This window comes from Aedes aegypti, chromosome 3 (genome assembly GCF_002204515.2).
Source record: "Aedes aegypti strain LVP_AGWG chromosome 3, AaegL5.0 Primary Assembly, whole genome shotgun sequence".
NCBI lineage: Eukaryota > Metazoa > Arthropoda > Insecta > Diptera > Culicidae > Aedes > Aedes aegypti.
In genome coordinates, this window is record NC_035109.1 from 294,327,089 (window position 1) to 294,349,218 (window position 22,130).

The 22,130-nt window shown below is 36.6% G+C and overlaps 1 protein-coding gene across 4 annotated transcripts in view; it reads right to left on the reverse strand.

Annotated features, from left to right (window-relative positions):
• Nucleotides 1-566: 566 nt before the first annotated feature.
• The window catches only part of LOC5574298 (plexin domain-containing protein 2), a 127,128-nt gene continuing 105,564 nt past the window's right edge, over nucleotides 567-22,130 (reverse strand). For all 4 annotated transcript variants that reach the window (XM_021851993.1, XM_001661288.2, XM_021851994.1 and 1 more), the window contains one exon: nucleotides 567-2,566. In XM_021851993.1, coding sequence (XP_021707685.1) covers nucleotides 2,498-2,566 — 69 coding nt within the window. In that variant the 3' untranslated portion in view covers nucleotides 567-2,497. The remainder of the gene's footprint in view (nucleotides 2,567-22,130) is intronic.

The window sequence follows — 22,130 nt, forward strand, 5'->3', positions numbered from 1 at the left end:
TTTCAATTGGGTCCTTAAATGTTTGATAAAATCTTGTTTTTATTCAACAACACGAAAGAGCATGTTACTTCAACTACTTTAGCAACTACCCCGCTCAAATAACGGCTATATCATGTTTAAACATTAATTTTAAAATTGGGTCCATAAATGAACCTTGACACTTGAGATCATGTTTGACGTTCGCTTAGTCGACAAAAATACCACAGGGGTTTTAGTTTTAACACTGGGGTTGTTCCTATCTGACATTTCGGAAGGGACACGGAAAACAAAATTCACCAAAATTTGAGTTTAAGCCAAGGGGTGTGACAAAATCTAAAAAACATAAAAAAATGTTTTTCGGACTTAAACCAACGGAAAACATTGGAAAATTGAGTAAACATGTGTTTTTGGCCTAAACTTAAGCGTTTGGCACTAAAATCGGGACAGGGCTTTAGGACCCTATTCGGAAGCCTCCTCTAAGTTTAAAAAAGTCAGTAGGGGGAGTAGTGCAGTCAAGATCAATATTGATAGGGGGAGGGGGGGTTTGTTTTTCTTCCAATTCTATGCAGGATAAAACAATTCGCATATCAATTTTTCATCAGTTTATTTCGGTTCTATTGTTCACTTGTATCTACTGCCCTCCTTTTTGCTAAACTTACATGTCTGAGTGTGGGTGTGAAAGCATTATCAAAAAATCTTGCTTCGATACTCCTTCTAACGTCGTCCAGTGCAAAAATAAAGGGTTTGGGGTTCTATCCTGAAGGTAGGTGTAGATATGAGTAAATTTCATGAAAGCCATCAAATCCAGCTGATTGCACGGAAAATTCCGCTTCCAATGTCCACCTGGGTCCACTCCTCTACCAGTAATTTAATAGGCCAAGCTAAAAATCGATTGAGAAACTGAATCAGACAATTACAACACAATAAAAAGAATAAACTTCCGGACAAAATCACCCGATCGTCATAAGGCACTATCGAAAGTCGTTGCTTCCTCGTTGGGAAACGATATGGGGAAACGTTGTTTGAAAAACAAAGTGAGCAAATTAGTCTTTTCTAGGTTGTAATGAAGCTCATCATCATACTGATCTACGTCTACAATTTGGCCCAAAGTTCGTGGGGACGGTCGTTTCTTCAGTTGGTGGTTGACTTTTCAATCGTTCCATTCCGCATAGAAGTGAGTATATCGTTCAGATCTACTGCAAACAGTACAGACAGTAAGCGGAAAACATGCCGGGAGATGAGCCACCTTTGCGGTCAGTTGGTGCATCAAGCATAAAAGCGCAGTCTGTTAAGATACAGCAATAGCCGATGTGGTTTAGCTCTTCAGTATTGTTATTTTTTCGTTTCTTAATTTACAATTAAGTGCGTGCCATCTGCGTTCCAGTGTTTGTGTGTGCCACCTCTAAAGCTAAGCGATTAAAATTGCAGTTTGCGTGTTTCAAATTTAGTTTTGCGTTATTTCTAAAAGTGTCTGACTACTTGGTTTGTAGAGTATAATTAATATTTTACTAGCATTAGGTTCTTCATCTTTTTGCACATGTAGTCGTATCGTCTAGTTCCTATCGGTTTCGTTTAGTCCTTTCTCTATTTAGAAAATTATTGATTATGCTTTTCCTGATAATGCTCAAAGTGTGTACAATTAATACGAAAAAAAATCTAATACATTTCTTTCGGTGTGGGAAAAATGTTTTACAATCAATTTAGTGTCGATAATACAAAAGAGCGATCCAGTTTGAGTGTAAAATTTAGGCTGCCAAATCCGAAACTTACGTTTATAAATGTCTTTAAAAGAGAAATAATAGGTATCACATCATATTTCACGCTGCTCCGGTTTGTGACAATGGTTGTCAATTGCAATTGTTGATGTTGACATTTTTTTTTTGGAAAATTGCACGAAATGGGAAGAAGGGCAAACTTAGTATTTTCACAATCGGTTCTAACTTAACATTACAACTGGACAGATTATCTGTTTAGCTAAAATATAAGTGTAAATATCACTACAACTGATTGAAAGATAGATTATAGAAAACAAAACACTAATAATAATTGCAATTTCTCTTTTTTTAAATCAGGAATATAAGGCGGGGTTTAATGCCCCTGGACTTGCTCCTATCATCTTTAGAAGGGTTAAGTATTTTTTTCTGTGTCGATTTTTCATAAAATAGAAACATAACAAAGAAATGTCTCACCACAAACGCATCCTCTCATCACATTCTCTCCCTCACATCCTATCTCTTCCGCTCGGCGTCTTACAACACGCACCCATACATACGCCCATTCAGTCACCCAGCTCTGTCGTGAAAGTGTAGTCGGCAATCTCCAGTCCGTGGCCAGTGGCCGCCGCATCCCCAGTTGGTTCGTCCAGTTGGTACAGATAGCTGAGGAGCCGTTCCTCCTCGTTGCCAACCAGATTCAGCATTCCGAGCGGCCGATGGTACTCGGGATGCTGTGGATGGTACAACGGTTGTTGCTGTTGGTGTTGGTGATGGCGGCTACGATGATCTTCGTGATGCCGTTCTCACATGTGGATCGTGGCGGCCGTGTAGCGGGCCTCTCCTCGCCGCCAGGACCACTTGTTGGGGCGGTACTGTGGAGGGAAGGATGAAAAATAATAGAGATTATTGGTATGTCTATGAACTTCGGGGAAGATGATCTACAGATGTTTGAAACGTTATTGTGAAAATGATTGATGGAAGTTAATTTTTATTACTAGTTCGTTTATTTGAGGCTCAATCGCGTTTAACGCTTTACGGAGCCGAAATTCATTTTTGTATTATTTACAATGTATTGACTTCTTGAGTACCAAAATTAGTACGGGATGGAGTCAGGGTACTCGTGGCAACTCGACGTTAGTGGTGATGGAAGTTGATATTAACTCCTCTACCGGCAGCTTTATTTTTACTGTTAAAAAATATTCAAACCGCGATAACTTTTTTGTTTCTCAATATTTTTGCCCCATTTTTTCACAAGCCCTCAAAAAACACTTCTAGTTTAAAAATACAGTCATCTCTCCCTTACTCGATATTGAAGGGACCATCGAGTTAGGGAGGTATCGAGTTACAGAACACAAAAGCAGTGCAACTGCCTTCCAAGGGACCATTGAGTGAAGCCGTGAAAACCATCTTTTACTATGATTCTCTAACTCGATATCGAGTAAGGGAGAGTTAACTTTATGTGTCAATATTGATAATTGGTCATCTGGATCCAAAGATATTCCAAAATTCCGTGGGGACCGAAGCGTAGCCATAACCCACGTAAATAACTTTATGATTTGATTATGAAATGATTTATCGTATTCGGATATTCATACATCGGAAACATTAATGCGAGTATGTTGTGAAAAAAATGATGCAATTTGGTGCAGCCATCTTTGAGTTATGAGCATTTATGTTTCTGGTCCTAATTTTCAATTTTTTTAAGTATACTGAACCGATTTGTATGATGTTTGCAAAGTAGCTCTTATTACATGGCATTGTATAACACACATATTATTTTTTTTTTTTTTTTGATAAATTGACCAAAAACATTTTATATGGATAATGTCGGTCCCCCAAGGAACATTGGAATATCTTCAAAACTTGATCACCAATGACTGATATCGACACAGATTCTTAAACTAGAAGAGTTTTTTTGAGATCTTGTAAAAAAATGGTGTAAAAATACCGAGAAACAGAAAAAGTTATCGCGATTTGAATATTTTTTTAGCGGTAAAAAATTAAGCTGCCGGTAGAGGGGTTAATAGCTGACAGACGTTTGACAATAAACCTCAATTTCTAGGAATACCATGAAATTTAACCAATAAACTTTCAAATATCAAATAGCCATAATGGTAAAAGTGCAGCTATTCAGGACCAGGGTGGTGGGTTCGAATTCTGGTCCATATAGGAAATTTTCGTGACATCATAGGACATAGGGTCAATGTTGACCAGACTCATTTCCCCGAAATTCGAATTGTGAAGCCATGAACTGTTATAACTTTGCGTTGTATTCCTGAGATGGAGGGGGAGGTGGTTGGGCTTGAGTGTTGCACATGGGATCCGACAGTTTCGATCTCGGAGGGCTGCAATTCAAGTTTCGGTGAAATGATTCGTACTCACTCACTCACTCATTTTATTTCACCGAAACTTGAATTGTAGCTCTTTGGGATCAAAATTGATCGATTTTGTGTGCAGTACTCAAGCTTAACCATCTGCTTTTCTATCTTAGGAGGATAGAGCATGGTTGTAGTAGTTCGTGGCTTCGTAGTTCGGAAAATTTTATTTTCGGGGAAGTGAGTCTGAACAACACTGCATAGGGTATCAATTGACATATTCTCTAAGCTTTTAATGGTGAATTGTGAAGACTAAAATGAGAAGCTTTCCGGTTAAAACGTAATGCTAGACAAAAAGTCTTTCCGAAGTACACGAGAATGTTTTCACATATCATCATAACCACTTCTTTATATTCTTAGTCTAACTCTATTTTAAGGTATATTTTCTTCAACACTCAACAGGGTACCTTAAATCACTATTCCCTATCAAGCACGGAAGAGGAATCACGGAGATGTGCTCTTTTCAGCAAGAATTCTACACTCTCAGAGGTACGAGGACCCTCGATTAGGAATCGTAGCCTTAAATGATAGTCCGTTTCTGATACTTGGGGTCCAATGGACCCCAAAACATGTATGCACTTGTTTCATAATCCCTACTTTGAAAAGGCTGATGTCTTTAAGGTGACACGGGAGACCGTGTTATTTTCCCAATCTTTTGTCTCACTCTAACAATTATCATCAAAACTTTGTGGAAGCAAATCTCGAGTGAACCGATGAAGCTGAAAATTTAATGGGTCGTCCACTACACATATAGAATCAAAGTGCTACATTTTTCGCATCGATATATGAACTGGTTCTTGGGATTTGCTTTTTCAAATTGATAGGGTGATTATAATGACGTCCCGTGAGGCCTTAAGAAAAGTTCAGAAAATGAAGACCTATCTAGTGAAAGACATACAGTCGCCTCTCCACATCTCGATATCGAAGGGGCCATCGAGATAGGGAGAGATCGAGACATAGAACAAATTTTAAATTAATATTAGATTGAAAACCCCTCCGTTACTAGGAAAATTTAAAAGAAACAGACGTCATTTCGTTTTTGCAAATTGTTTTGAATCCCTAAAATCTAGTCTAGTAACCTTTGATAATGGGCATATCGACATACGGAGAGAAAATCTGGAATGAAAATTACATCGAGATAGAGAGATATCGAGATATGGAGAGTGAAAATGTATGCAGAATGAAGGGTCCGAACAAATCATCGACATTGGGAGAGATATTGGGAGTAGAACATCGAGATGAGGACAGTTGACTGTATTAGGTTGGAATATTTCAGAAAGGTGGCGTTAGTGATTATTCAATATCCAAGATGTATCAAATCTTCCATTCACTTAAATTACGTAATTCAATTTTCAAAATGTTACATAGATGGAATTTATATGTATTTAAGGCTGCACAGCATGTGCAGAGGCATACATACGAACTAGGACAGGACGTGACAGCTCAACTAAGACTGCCCCGTTGTGTTTCAGTCGTTAACCTTGACGATACAAAAGCCAGTGTTACCAGTATTCTTTTGAAGCAAATCTTGTGAACAAATTCAAATATAAAGGCTCATAATTTGATTGTTTCTTGTGCGATTCATTCATTTAGTGCATTCAGGATGCTATATTAAAAACCAAATTAGGTTTTAATTCAAGACCGACAGAGAATTGACACAATTTCCATTATATTGGTCTCTATTAGGCATTTTTATGTATTTTAACATTGAAGGAGCACATGCTTCGAACCTAACATCGAATTTGAATAGATTTAAAACAAAAAGAGTTTATTGAAAATTTCCAAATTTTTGATGAAAACTCTAACCAATGAACTAGCAACACGGCCGGGCTAGCAACAAAGTGCCCTGTTGCAATCAAACTCAACGATGTGAAAGTAGGCCTTTGCCAAAACGACCAATGAGAAGTGGTCTTTTTTGACAGGCAATTGGTTTCATTTTTGTACTTTGACCTGTCCGGTCTTGTCTTAGCATACGAATACTTTGAAAACTCGAAACATCATAGCTTGTGCTGAGACCTTTATCAAGCTCCAAGTCTAACAGGATTCCTTAAAGAGCTGGTGTTCCTCAAGGCAGCACTCTGGGACTAATATTGTACAATATTTTAACATCTTACTTACCCAGACAACCAAAATGTACGTATAGCGAAATCACCTGGAGGCTTTCCATGTGCCAAATTTCACTTATAAGATGTCGCGAAAAGGCCTTCTACGTACAAAAGTGAAGGCGATATACGTGCATATATTATGTGATGAATAATAGCATACACGGGTAGAAATCAGAATACAGAAACAAGATTATGACTCATGATATCATGATTTCAGAGTGTTTTCAGCTTATGAAAATACACTATGATTTGGACTCATGATATCATGAGTCAAATTGCCGTAACCCAACACACGCGTTATGTTTTTGGTGCGTGATAGCTCGAAATCATGAATCACATTCCTAACATCATGAGCCGCGCATCCGTTTATGATCGACAACATACACCCGATTCTGTTTTTGCACGGATTTTTTTTACACGGCCGTGCAAAAAAAGTTTCCATACAAATTTTTCCGCCAAAACCTTATTTTTGCATGAAACGTCGAGAAATGGTGTTACTTTTTTTACACGGTTTTTGAAATATTGAACTGAAAACTTTTTTTGCACGGTACGCATCCCCCGTGCAAAAACAGAATCGGGTATAAAAAAAAATAAAAAGCTTGACTATATGGTTCGAATCTCAATTCGAACCAAGAACCTTCGTATTGAGAATCTCGTATCATACCACACTACCACTTTATTTTGTTGGAATCAAAACAAATGAACTGATGCAATGCACCCCATTTAGTGTTGTCAGTCTGGATGTTACGCTTATGAGGAATATGATTATGGCTCCAGGAACTATGATTTGTGGTCCTGATATCATGACCTAACCAAATTATGAATTTCATAACTAGTAAATCATGATTTGGGAATCAGATTTTATCCCGTATACAAGTGTATAAATTTTCTACCGAACTAACCTTTGATCTTATGCGACTTAACTTATGATAACAAATGTTGATTTGACAGCTGCTGCGGATTGATTCAACTTACTTTGTAAGAGAAAACGGGACGACACAAAATGTACAAATGAACTCAGAAAAAATGCGTTTTATGCGAAGAAACTTATCAATCTGACGATTTTATCCACTGTGTTTTGCGGGTTTGATGTAATTTGTATGAATCAACGAGTTATTGCGTTAACTTTTATGCGATTTCTGGTTGTCTGGGTACCTGAGTTACCACAGGCATGTCAGAAATCTATATTTGCGGATGACACAAACCCCTCCGCCAAAGGGCGAAGCCAGCGTGTCAAATTAATTGAAATTTGAAACTTTGTCTTAATAATAAACTTCTAATCTTCGAACAAATATTCAGGCCGGCTATTTTGTATACTGAACTAGAAGAATCACAATTCCTTTTTTGAAGATGATTCTGAAACTTCCTTGCTAGTAATATAATAGTAATGAATTACGTAGAATAACCAATGTTGAAATACTGGAGCAAATTTCGAGTATAATTATGAACAATTTTAGACAGAAATCGTTGTAATCTTCAATTGTTACGGTAAGTGCCAAATACATTTATTACTGACATGACCATTTTCAAATCGGTCTTCGTGAATATTGTAACGGATAAACATGTCTAAACTGATAAACAGTTTCAACGTTATACTAACCCCTCAATTGCATATAGGAAAACACTATAACAAATCGAGTGAATATCTTGCTTTTGCCGTAGTAATTCCCATACAAATTTCTAATGACTTGTGCAGTTTCAGTTTTCCTCCAAATGAGGAAGGCACTCAGCATTCGACCTAGAACTAAATGAGCGGTGTGGAGCAAAATCGATATATCCAAGTTAATAATGTTTGTTTCTTGCAAGTAGGTTAACTTTATTTATCTGTGAATTCTGAACTGTTGTGTAATTCAATGGTAATGATAGCCTAATATAGTTTTGTTGATCTATGCAACCGGGAAGTCCTTTTCCATGATCAAAGCACCCATAGCGGAAAGGGGCCTTCCTTAGCCGAGTGGTTAGACTCCGCAAAGCCATGCTAAAGGTGTCTGGGTCAATTCCCGGTCGGTCCAGGATCTTTTCGGCGAGGAAGAACAACAACATTATTCATTAGTAAACAACCGAAGTAACCATCAGCTTTGCATTAAGCATTCAAAACATGTAATATCCAAGCATCTTCTCTGTAAATTTGAAATAATTCCTTCGAGAAAATCAGAAGTTACAGTGATTTCTATATTTACCATTATTTCTATGAAGTTTAAAGAGAGCTTTTTTATATGATTTTGTTAAAATGATGTACATAATTTATAAATAATAATATGCATAGGACTTATACTCGGCATTCGAAAGATATAGTAGTCAAGCATCTTTGCAGTAAGTTTGAGAAAACTTTATCAAAAGACAACATAACTAGAGTACTTTGAAATTTTGGACCTATTATAAAGCAAATTTTGAATATTTAATTATAAATGCAACAAATTCTGGTCAATATGTTAATCATTGTGATTAAAGAGCGTGATTGACCGCCCGATGCACAGTGCTTCGAACGTATGGCACTTGGGGACAAAAGTCATAACGGGATGTTTTATGTGGTTTTGCCCTACGATGTTGAGGAGTATATCGTTATACACAAAAAAAATCATTATTGGCATAAATGACACATATTACATCATTAATGACATGAGTGGCTTATACGTCAAATTTTACATTTGACACCATAGAACAGTGCTCGCTTGGAAGAAATGTTCAAAATAAAAATGCATGAAAAAGTACTTGAGTCGTTTGCATGAACGATGTATGTGACATGCGTTACAATAAAAGTGTCTCAATAACCAACTTTTTATAAAAATATTGAAGTACGGATTATTCCAATGAATAAAATGAAATTCAATAAAGAAGGTTGAATAAAGTTCCTTTTTATTAGCAACACAATTCATTTACGAGAACTGAATTATTGCTACAAAAGAAAATTGAAATGTCTTTGACCAGAGAGTTTTATTTTCTTTTATTTCGATCATTTTCAACGGAACGTCGCAATGGTTCCGATCAGCAAACTTTCATCCGATTTTCCTGCTTCCGAAAATGTTTGTTTGTACATGCTGTGTCCTGAACTTCCATCGAAGCCCCACTTGCAAAGTTTTACAGCAGTAGAAGTTTCCAACGAGATATCCTTCATGATAATGGATGCAGTACAATTCTTGAGCTGTTGTAGATCGACTGTAGCAGCTGTTTCTGATGCAGAAATCGGTTTCGGAATATTTTTTTGTTTCTCTTGCTTTAGCGCATAAAGGCTAGGAAGCAAGTTCGAATGTAATTCGTTCAAAGTGGTTCGAAGCAAATTGTACTTTCGTTCCGACAGATCTAAATCAATGTTCAAAGCTAATGCCTGTGCAGCAGTCATGACCTGTACTTGATCCACACTCGAAGAATTTGATAAATTGTCAGCGTATGCGAGCTCTTCGTTGATAAGATCTGCAACACGTCCCTTTTTAGTTTTTCTTGAACATTCATTGAACGGTTTGTGAGGCCCCATGCCAGCCTTCGCAGCCGAGCTAGAAATAATATCTGCATCGTCAGTTTCCTGATTGCGCGGGAGCTGAACTGGTTTTGCTAACCAGTCGGAGTTTTGCTTCACGAAAATTTTGTATGATCTTCCACATTTAGCCCACTTTTGGTTTATTTGCAACAATAAAATTTGCAAAACGTCTTTAGCTCGTTCTCAAATATCTTGGAGAAAGAATCAGTGCCATAACAACTGTACACTCCCGTGCATAAGTTTGGGTTCATCCCCTGAAAAACATACAAAAGTGTTCCGTCTATATCTCTGGGATTACACGTCCAAATGAATTTCTCTAAGCCGCATTCGAAAGACAAAGAGTTATTCTTACTTCGTATGTATTTTTCCAAAAACATTTTTAGAATTTTGTTGTGACATTTTTAAAAAAACACACTGAAAAAACATTGCTAATTTACTCAGCATTGAATCGACCAAAATTTTAAAACATGGTGTCATCTTATATTCTTTGAAAGGCGCTCACGAAATTTTGGCGAAAAAATCTAAAAACTATTCAAAATCAATAAAACAGTAATTCAAGTCATCGTGCAAAAGTTTGGGTTCACTCCTCAGTATGATGTATCGTGCAAAAGTTTGGGTTCACCTAAACATACTTAAAACACGAAAAATCTGTGAAATCATGTCTGCGCCATTTGTTTGCGTTTGAAAAAGCTATGAATTATTAAAATCGGTTGAAAAATGGCAAAGATATTGACAAAAATGATTTGCGTGCGGCTCAGGTGAACCCAAACTTTTGCACGATTTGCATCATACTGAGGGGTGAACCCAAACTTTTGCACGAAGACTTGAATGACTGTTTCATAGATTTTGAATAGTTTTCAGATTTTCCCGCCAAAATTTCGTGGAGTCTCTTCAAAGAATATAAGATTACGATTCTAATGACACTTTGATTTAAAATTTTGGTCGATCCAATGCTGAGGAAATTAGAAATCATTTTTCAGTGTGCTTTTTGAAAAATGTCACAACTTTAAGTAAAAATTTAGTGTACAAAACTCAAAAAATGTTTTCGGAAAAATTAGGGAAAAAGTAAGAATAACTCTTTGTTTTTCGAATGCGGCTTAGAGAAATTCACTTGGACGTGTAATCACAGAAATATGGGTAGAATACTTTTGTATGTTTTTAAGGGGGTGAACCCAAACTTTTGCACGGGAGTGTACATGAAATTCAGAACATGATTTTTCCGATTGGGTCTCAACGGCAGAAAACTACTGCTCGAAACAATTTTTATTGATGGTTGTGGCAGCATATCTTAAAAATCATAAGATGACATACAATTGGCAAACATATGCAGTTGGAATCACTTCCAGAATTTAAAAAATACTTCAAATTTTATTTTTCAGAAAAGTACTTTGAGGTACTTTTTTGTATGGGTAAAAAGATGATAAGTGTTTTAGTTTTCTTCTGTATAAAAGCATGTAGTTCAGAAGCATCTATTTCGACAATTGTTAAAATATATCACAGAAAATTAAATGGAATGACTCCTACTTACTTGTTTCAATACGGTCCATAACGATTTTCATTTTGAAAATATAATAAGGATGGGAATGAAGCGAATTGTAGAGGGACTGGATTGACACAAAAACAATGCATAATATAGAACGATGAAACTACTTGTCAACACGTGGTGTTTTGGTTTGTTTTGAAAACTGCACGAACTTTCTAATATCTGTACTACACGCTCAAAACATATGTTAACATCATGGCCTACTTGATTCGGTCGAATATGAAAGTTGATATTTTGACTTTTGTCCAAGGCAAGTTCAATGCAAATCTGTTAAGTTAATTTGTGTCGCAATGATAAAATGCATGTTGCGAACATTATTTTAAACGATTGAAAAACATATCATAAAGACAGATCCAAGACTTCTAGTTATTTTGTCTTTTGATAAAGTTTTCTCAAACTAACAGCAAAGATGCTTGACTACTAAATCTTCCGAATGGCGAGTGTAAGTCCTATAAACATTTTTATTTGTAAATTATGTACATCATTATAACAAAGTCATATAAAAAAGCTCTAATTTAAAATTCATAGAAATATGGTAAATATACAAACCACTGTAACTTCTGATTTTCTCGAAGGAATTATTTCAAATTTACAGAGAAGATGCTTGGATATTACATGTTTTGAATGCTTAATGTAAAGCTGATGGTTACTTCGGTGGTTTACTAATGAATAATGATGTACCGTTGGGGAATATTTTGAAGCATGTGAATATCCCTTCCAGAATAGCTCAAAACCTTCAAATCATGATAACTTTCGATTTCCTCGTTATAATATTTTGAAATTCACGGAGAAAATGCTTCAATACTATATCTTTCGAAGGGTAGGTGCCAAATGCTTGGACATTTTTTTTTTTGCGTTAATAACAGTTTCTGGCACACCGTGTAACCCTTCCTTTTGTTCGTGGATGCAAACATGGTTTGTGTATAAACGAAAGCAGAAGTGACTTTCTAAGAGTATTTTTTTTTCTAAGACGGTGTTCAAGAAAAATTACCACCGCTAGCTTTCGCTAACGGATCCAACGAAAAATCGAAGGCACGGTTTCGAACAAGGATCGTAAAGGGATTAATAGTTGAAAACAAATACGGAAAAGTACTGTTTATTGCTTCAATTAGTTAAAAAAAAACTTTCAAGAGCAGAGAGAATTCGTGTACGCACAGCACGAAGGTACGATGCGCACTGAAAATACTTTTCATCAGGAACGTATTTCGACTGTGCCACTGGGCGTTGTCCAGAGTGGTGCTTCCTTCAAAGGGTAAATCGCCCACTAGAAGTATTACCGTGTTGGTGTCTGTTTAAGTTATTTTACGCGGGAATGTTTATCACAACGTATAATAAGGCAAAGTAAAAGTTCGTGGAGAAACAGTAGATAAAACCTTCTTTTTTGTGCAATTTCTCATAGTAATAGTAATATCATAATATAGTAAGGTACTGCGGGGCAAGTGGGTAAATGGGGTAAGTGAAAATAATTGATGTATTTAACTGAATATGTGCATCAACGTTTTGAACTCATGCGTAAACTTTTGAGGCTATTGAGAACATTACGTTAGGCAAGAGATTTCTGAGATTTTCAGCCATTATTGCATAATAGAGCGAAATATTGGTAACCTGTCAACTGTCACTCCGTAACAAGTTGGCGGCGTGCAATCTTATTTTAATATTTTCAACGGAAAATAATTGTATGTACCACTTCTAAGTTGTCCCTTCAAAACTGCAATAAAAAAAGTTTTAGAATTAATTTGACATACACCTGAAAATAACTAAATTGAAACACCATCAGTTTTCGAATCAATTGGGCTAAGTGAAAAGTTTCTCATTGGAGATTGAGTTTTTTTTTTCTTTAGGTAGCTATAGGGTAAATCGCCAAATGTTGAACGGTTAAGAAAGACGTTTTTATGTTATTTGATTTTAATGAAAATTCTGATAGAAAGGTTGCTAAAAAAAGCATTCAACACCGTAGGCGATTATTATTCCTGTTACATTTTTAGCACTGTAACAGGTGCTTAACCCAATATACGTAGTATGTTTTACTACACAGCTTATTTCATAGCAGCCCCAGATTAAGTTTTTTCTAAGAGAATTGAAATTTTCGTGCAAAGTGGCCGTTCCACATGAATTCAGTATGGAGAATTATCGCTCCATGAAACAACCGTACTTCCTTCAATAAATACCTACCAAGTTGCGCCATTGTGGTAACTGACGCCAGTCCACTCAACTCCGCGAAATAACTTTACGCGAACACAGATGGTATGCGTTCGCCGCAAAATCCGTTAACAAACTGAAGTTTGAAATGCCATCCGATCAGAACCCTTCCACTCTTTGGAATCAGTCTCGCATACATATTCATCAGCTATTCGTGATCAAACGTCAACATCCCACCGCAAAATCGCTAGTGTTTGGAGGTGATTTTAACCTCCAAATTGCCAAATAACCTCCAAATCATCACCTCCAAGTTAGTTCTAATAACCTCCGTTATATGAAATATGGTGGCGCGTCGATCGTCGCAAGTTTATCGTTAAACAATCAATCGATCAATCGTGCTTTCCTTCACACCCATGCATTGAATAGTTCTTCTCCATTCTCCCTCATTCATCTTTCTCTGCGATGTTTGAAGGTGTGTGTGCAAGCGTTCCATTGAACGCACATTTCTTTTTGCCTTGACATAACCGAATGCTGTGTGTTTGGCATCATATTTGAGCCGATTCGAAGAAACCCGAACATGAGCTTTCGCTAGCCCACACGTCGGTCGTATAGAAAGCTCATCGTGTCAAGAACAAATCAAGAAACACTGAAACAATTAAGACCTTCTTTTTCTCATTGTGACATGCACGGAATGAGCATTTTATTTTAATTTACTTTAGTTATCATAATGCAGACTCTGTACACCACAATCGCTCCCATCTCTACTCTTAAATTGATACGAACATTTAAATAAAGACTTATCCAAGCTTAAATCAGAACTTCCATCCAAAACAAATTCTAATCCAATACGGGCTACATTCAATTTCGAAAAAAAAAATAATTCAGTCCTAGACACATTCAACTTTAATCCAACTTGACTCAAATTCGATCCAATTCACATTCAATCTGAATTCAAATCTATCTTTATCCAATTCAAATACATTCCAATTTTAATAATCATATATAGATAATATCTAAATTTACCGAAGATTCGATACTTATCTAGTCAAATCTAAACCAAATCAACATAAAATCAAAATCCAATATTAATAAAACTTAATTTCAATTTAAATATAATCCAAATTCAATTCAAATCTAACTCCAGTTCCATCAAAATTGAATCCATATCAAGTCCGAACCAAAGTTAAATCCAGCTCAAATCCAATCCAAATTCATTCAAATGCAATTCTATCCAAATACACTCCAAATCCAATCCAAATCCAATCCAAATCCAATCCAAATCCAATCCAAATCCAATCCAAATCCAATCCAAATCCAATCCAAATCCAATCCAAATCCAATCCAAATCCAATCCAAATCCAATCCAAATCCAATCCAAATCCAATCCAAATCCAATCCAAATCCAATCCAAATCCAATCCAAATCCAATCCAAATCCAATCCAAATCCAATCCAAATCCAATCCAAATCCAATCCAAATCCAATCCAAATCCAATCCAAATCCAATCCAAATCCAATCTAAATCCAATCCATATCCAATCCATATCCAATCCAAATCCAATCCAAATCCAATCCAAATCCGATCCAAATCCAATCAAAATCCAAACTGATCCTAATCCCATCCATATTCAATCCATTTCCAATCCAAATTAAATCCGTATCAAAATCAAATCCAAATGAAATCCAAATCCAATCCAATCCAAATCCAATCCAAATCCAATCCAAATCAAATCCAAATCCAATCCAAATCCAATCCAAATCCAATCCAAATCCAATCCCAAATCCAATCCAAATCCAATCCAAATCCCAAATCCAATCCAAATCCAATCCAAATCCAATCCAAATCCAATCCAAATCCAATCCAAATCCAATCCAATCCAATCCCCAATCCAAATCCAATCCAAATCCAATCCAAATCCAATCCAATCCAAATCCAATCCAATCCAATCCAATCCAAATCCAATCCAAATCCAATCCAAATCCAATCCAAATCCAATCCAAATCCAATCAAATCCAATCCAAATCCAATCCAAATCCAATCCAAATCCAATCCAAATCCAATCCAAATCCAATCCAAATCCAATCCAAATCCAATCCAAATCCAATCCAAATCCAATCCAAATCCAATCCAAATCCAATCCAAATCCAATCCAAATCCAATCCAAATCCAATCCAAATCCAATCCAAATCCAATCCAAATCCAATCCAAATCCAATCCAAATCCAATCCAAATCCAATCCAAATCCAATCCAAATCCAATCCAAATCCAATCCAAATCCAATCCAAATCCAATCCAAATCCAATCCAAATCCAATCCAAATCCAATCCAAATCCAATCCAAATCCAATCCAAATCCAATCCAAATCCAATCCAAATCCAATCCAAATCCAATCCAAATCCAATCCAAATCCAATCCAAATCCAATCCAAATCCAATCCAAATCCAATCCAAATCCAATCCAAATCCAATCCAAATCCAATCCAAATCCAATCCAAATCCAATCCAAATCCAATCCAAATCCAATCCAAATCCAATCCAAATCCAATCCAAAATCCAAATCCAATCCAAATCCAATCCAAATCCAATCCAAATCCAATCCAAATCCAATCCAAATCCAATCCAAATCCAATCCAAATCCAATCCAAATCCAATCCAAATCCAATCCAAATCCAATCCAAATCCAATCCAAATCCAATCCAAATCCAATCCAAATCCAATCCAAATCCAATCCAAATCCAATCCAAATCCAATCCAAATCCAATCCAAATCCAATCCAAATCCAATCCAAATCCAATCCAAATCCAATCCAAATCCAATCCAAATCCAATCCAAATCCAATCCAAATCCAATCCAAATCCAATCCAAATCCAATCCAATCCAATCCAAATCCAATCCAAATCCAATCCAAATCCAATCCAAATCCAATCCAAATCCAATCCAAATCCAATCCAAATCCAATCCAAATCCAATCCAAATCCAATCCAAATCCAATCCAAATCCAATCCAAATCCAATCCAAATCCAATCCAAATCCAATCCAAATCCAATCCAAATCCAATCCAAATCCAATCCAAATCCAATCCAAATCCAATCCAAAATCCAATCCAAAATCCAATCCAAATCCAATCCAAATCCAATCCAAATCCAATCCAAATCCAATCCAAATCCAATCCAAATCCAATCCAATCCAATCAAATCCAATCCAAATCCAATCCAAATCCAATCCAAATCCAATCCAAATCCAATCCAAATCCAATCCAAATCCAATCCAAATCCAATCCAAATCCAATCCAAATCCAATCCAAATCCAATCCAAATCCAATCCAAATCCAATCCAAATCCAATCCAAATCCAATCCAAATCCAATCCAAATCCAATCCAAATCCAATCCAAATCCAATCCAAATCCAATCCAAATCCAATCCAAATCCAATCCAAATCCAATCCAAATCCAATCCAAATCCAATCCAAATCCAATCCAAATCCATTCCAAATCCAATCCAAATCCAATCCAAATCCAATCCAAATCCAATCCAAATCCAATCCAAATCCAATCCAAATCAATCCAAATCCAATCCAAATCCAATCCAATCCAATCCAATCCAATCCAAATCCAATCCAAATCCAATCCAAATCCAATCCAAATCCAATCCAATCCAAATCCAATCCAAATCCAATCCAAATCCAATCCAAATCCAATCCAAATCCAATCCAAATCCAATTCAAATCCAATCCAAATCCAATCCAAATCCAATCCAATCCAAATCCAATCCAAATCCAATCCAAATCCAATCCAAATCCAATCCAAATCCAATCCAAATCCAATCCAAATCCAATCCAAATCCAATCCAAATCCAGAGAACTGTCGCTCGGGAAAATTCTTATTGAAGACCTGTCGCTTCAAAATGTCGCTCCGAAAAAAATACTAATTCGAAGACCTGTCGCATCGAAAACGTCATCTTGGAGACCTGTCGCTCCAGAAAACAAAATCTAATTCGAAGACCTGTCGCTTCGAAAATGGCATCTCGGAGACCTGTCGCTCCGGAAAATACATATTTGAAGACCTGTCGCTTCAAAATATCATCTTGGAGACCTGTCGCTCCAGAAAAAATACTAATTCGAAGACCTGTCGCTTCGAAAATGGCATCTCGGAGACCTGTCGCTCCGGAAAATACTAATTCGAAGAACTGTCGCTTCGAAAAATTATATCGGAGACCTGTCGCTCCGTAAGAGTTCAATTGCAAAGTGGCCGTTCCACATGAATTCAGTATGGAGAATTATCGCTCCATGAAACAACCGTACTTCCTTCAATAAATACCTACCAAGTTGCGCCATTGTGGTAACTGACGCCAGTCCACTCAACTCCGCGAAATAACTTTACGCGAACACAGATGGTATGCGTTCGCCGCAAAATCCGTTAACAAACTGAAGTTTGAAATGCCATCCGATCAGAACCCTTCCACTCTTTGGAATCAGTCTCGCATACATATTCATCAGCTATTCGTGATCAAACGTCAACATCCCACCGCAAAATCGCTAGTGTTTGGAGGTGATTTTAACCTCCAAATTGCCAAATAACCTCCAAATCATCACCTCCAAGTTAGTTCTAATAACCTCCGTTATATGAAATATGGTGGCGCGTCGATCGTCGCAAGTTTATCGTTAAACAATCAATCGATCAATCGTGCTTTCCTTCACACCCATGCATTGAATAGTTCTTCTCCATTCTCCCTCATTCATCTTTCTCTGCGATGTTTGAAGGTGTGTGTGCAAGCGTTCCATTGAACGCACATTTCTTTTTGCCTTGACATAACCGAATGCTGTGTGTTTGGCATCATATTTGAGCCGATTCGAAGAAACCCGAACATGAGCTTTCGCTAGCCCACACGTCGGTCGTATAGAAAGCTCATCGTGTCAAGAACAAATCAAGAAACACTGAAACAATTAAGACCTTCTTTTTCTCATTGTGACATGCACGGAATGAGCATTTTATTTTAATTTACTTTAGTTATCATAATGCAGACTCTGTACACCACACTACCGATAAAATTTTGCAATAAATATTTCGTTTAAGAAATTAATGTGCTAATCAAATTTACTGTGTCCAACAGTACAGCTCAGGGGGGGTCTGTAGCCTTGAGGTTACGCTTTCGCTTCATAAGCGGAAGGTCATGGGTTAGATTCCCAACCCCTCCACAAAAAAAAACCCGTCCAGCCACCAGAAGACGACTCACGGAGGACCGTGCTTTGGGGAGCACATCCATCCTCCGTCAGTATCAGATGGAGACTGAGACAAACTGACCCTCTTCGCAGGCAGCTAGCCTCACTAATAGCTGAGCTCTTTCCTACCTGCTCGGTGTGAGAGTAAAAGAGTAGGAGAGAGTGAAAGTTGATGTAAATATAAATAAGTTAAAAATAGATCTGTATCGGTAAAGAAGCTACGGATCACCTGATTCCGGCACAGTAGTGGCCACGAGCACGGAGTGCCTTAAAAAAAAAAAAAAAAAAAAAAAAAAAAAGGACAGCTTATTTACAAAATAATCTGTATAATTTATTGAAACTGTATGAAAATGGTTCAATTTCCTGTTTTAACATGGTTTCTACAGATCGTTCAACATGTGGGTAGCGTTCAACAATTAGCGAATTACCTTAAGTATACAAGGTTCGCAAATATAATAGAAAAACAGAACGTACTGATAATTCAAGAAACACTATACTCGAAGCTTTAAAAGCTATTATCATGGCCAAATCATGGAACTTCTTTAAAAAACAAGGTTGTCAAATTTTACGATATTAATATGTTTACTTCGGACAGCCGATTAAAAGGAAGGTTGATTGAAAAGTTCCAATATAATAAAACGCACGGAAATCTCTTGGAACGTCTATGTAAAGCTAGTTCAAAACAAAAAAAAATGGGGTATAGGTCTATCCACATCATAAATATTCTAAATAAGTTATTGAAGGATTCCGTTTGATTTCCCCCGAAGAGTTATCCGACGTCATATCCGATTTTCTTAAAAACAAAGAACAAGCGGTGGAAATTCTACAGAGCAGAAATGCAATTGCTGTCCCATGATGCAAGAACTAACATTAGAAATGTTGCAGTTATAATGTTTTCGAATCATTTCAACAAACATAACTGAACAGAAGAAAATTCAAGTACACAAGAATAAAATTTTCTTTGTTTACATGTTACTTATGTTTTTGTTCATTGGGATCCCGACAATGGATACATAACAAAATTATATCACATTATGAAGTTATGATATAAAGATTTTATCGAAAATAGGTTGTTAGAATTTTAATGCAGGATGTTGTTAAAATCACTAAAATTATAACAAAAAGTTCTATGAATTGTAACATAAATATAACAAAATATGTTTTATATATATCAAAACACATCAAACTGAGTTATAATTTTTGATACAACGTATCAAAACTATAATACTGTCTGATATACGGAATAGCACATCCAGTTACGAGTTTTTTTATCAATTACACTGTTCGACAAAAAAAAGTCGATCTGAATGCACAGAGACTGGACAACCCGGGCTTGAAAGTATAAAAATAAACAAAAATAATGGCGTTTTCAGAATGTTCGTGTCTGCCCCAGGTCATTTTTAAAATATACTTGAACTTTTTGCATTTTTTAATTAAAAATCTAATCTGATCAATAAACCGACACAGTGTTTTATATTCAGGACAGCGGAATTCATGTACCATATAATGTTTTAAACGTTAAGTCCAATATGAAGAGTTGTAATAAGATTTGCAGGAAGCCCTCCCCCCTTTTTTTGCACCCTCCCCATTTTTAAAGTATCGCAAATGATGGAATATTTGATATACAGGGGGTTGTCAAAATAACTGGGACAGGCAAAAATTGGGCCAACTTTGGAATGCTGTAACTTTGACAAAAATTGACCGATTTCAATTCTTTAAGAAGTAATGGACGGGTCAACTAATCTAGTTTTGAGGTGCATCCTCGGAGATGAACTATGACCACCGGATACCGGTGATAATCCGGATTTCCGGAAGCATGTGTTATGCAGTAAAATTATGACATGTTTTTAGCAAAGGTCTCGGCTAAAAATTCAAAATTTTATTACACATGAAAATAGAAGATCAAATTCTGAAGCGATTGGTGCGCCAGGTATTAAGATCGATCCTTCAACCAAGATATGGCCATTTCCCCGGAATCGGTGCCGGTAGTGGATCCGAATTGGGATCAAACAATTTATTCACTCAAAATATGTCGCGCAATATTGTTTTCTCCCTAGCTTATCATAAAATACCCTATTATAAATTGAGAAAGAGTCTTGTACAGATTTGGCCACTCATGGCGCCGCCAAGTGCCCCGGGGGAACCTTGCATAGGGGACATTTCGATTTCGACACCAAAGCATATCATGCGACGGCTCATTATTTATGTCTTGTCGTAAATAGGGCAACTGTAGACTCAAAACGGATAGTTGACTACAGTGACTACTTCCGGGACCACCGGATGTCCCCGAGGGAACCTGTAATTAGGGACAATTGAAATTGAACTCCAATGCATATCGTACGACGGTTCATTTTTCATGTCTCGTGCTAAATAGGGCTAATGTAGACCTAAAATGGATAATTGACTACAGTGGCCACTTTTGGGACCACCGGAATTTCCCGGAGGAACCTGTCATTGGGGACATTTCTGTTCTTACACCAAAACATATCATGCGACGGCTCTTTCTTCATGCCTTGTCGTAAATAAAGTAACTGTAAACTCAAAATGGGAATTTATTTGAATTGGCCACTTTTGGGACCACCGGGTGTCTCCTAGGGAACCTATGATCGGGGACAATTGGAATTGAGCTCCAATACTCATCGTGCAACGGGTCATTCTTCATGTCTAGTCATGAATAGATCAACTTTAGACCGAAAATGGATATTTAACTAGAATGGCCACTTTGGGGACCTCCTATAGTTCCCTAAGGAACCTATCATTGGGGATATTTCGATTTTTACACCAAAGCATATCATGCGACAGTTCGTTCTTCATGTCTTGTCGTAAATAGGGCAACTGTAGACTCAATGTGTATATTTAAATATTGTGGCCACTTTTGAGACCACCGGATGTTCCAGAGGGAACCTGTAATTAGGGAAAATTGAAATTGAACTCCAATACATATCGTGCGACGGTTCATTTTTTATGTCTCGTGCTAAATAGGGCTATTGTAGACCTTAAGTGGATATTTGACTACAGTGGCCACTTTTAAGACCACCGGAATTTCCCGGAGGAATCTGTCATTGGGGACATCATAGCCTCCCTCACTTGCAATTTAGTCAATAATTAAATATTAATTTGTTACCACATGGATAATTTGAGAAACTCTATAGACTTTTCTTACATACTCCCCCATATGTAGGTATTTAATTTTTTTTTATAAAATTGTTAAAAATAATCAAATAGAAATATATTCAATAAATATAACGTATTATGTTATTTTTCTGTTTTAATATTTTCTTTAAATAACGGTGCCTAACAAAATTATATCATGATAAGATATGCATATCATATTCTAATATTTTTTTATATATTTTTGTTATATGCCTCTAGTAGGGATGCCTTAACAAATGTTCAAGGTAATAGAAATCGTAAATATAACTGTTAGTTTTTGAATTTAGTGTTCAAAATGATAAACTTTTCACTTACCCCACTTGTGGGGCAAGTGAAAGTAAGGAGACGTTTTTCAAAAACTTTTTCTGTACTTTTTTCTTTAATTTTACATAAAAATAAATTCCAGCAAACTGCTTATATTTGGTGGGA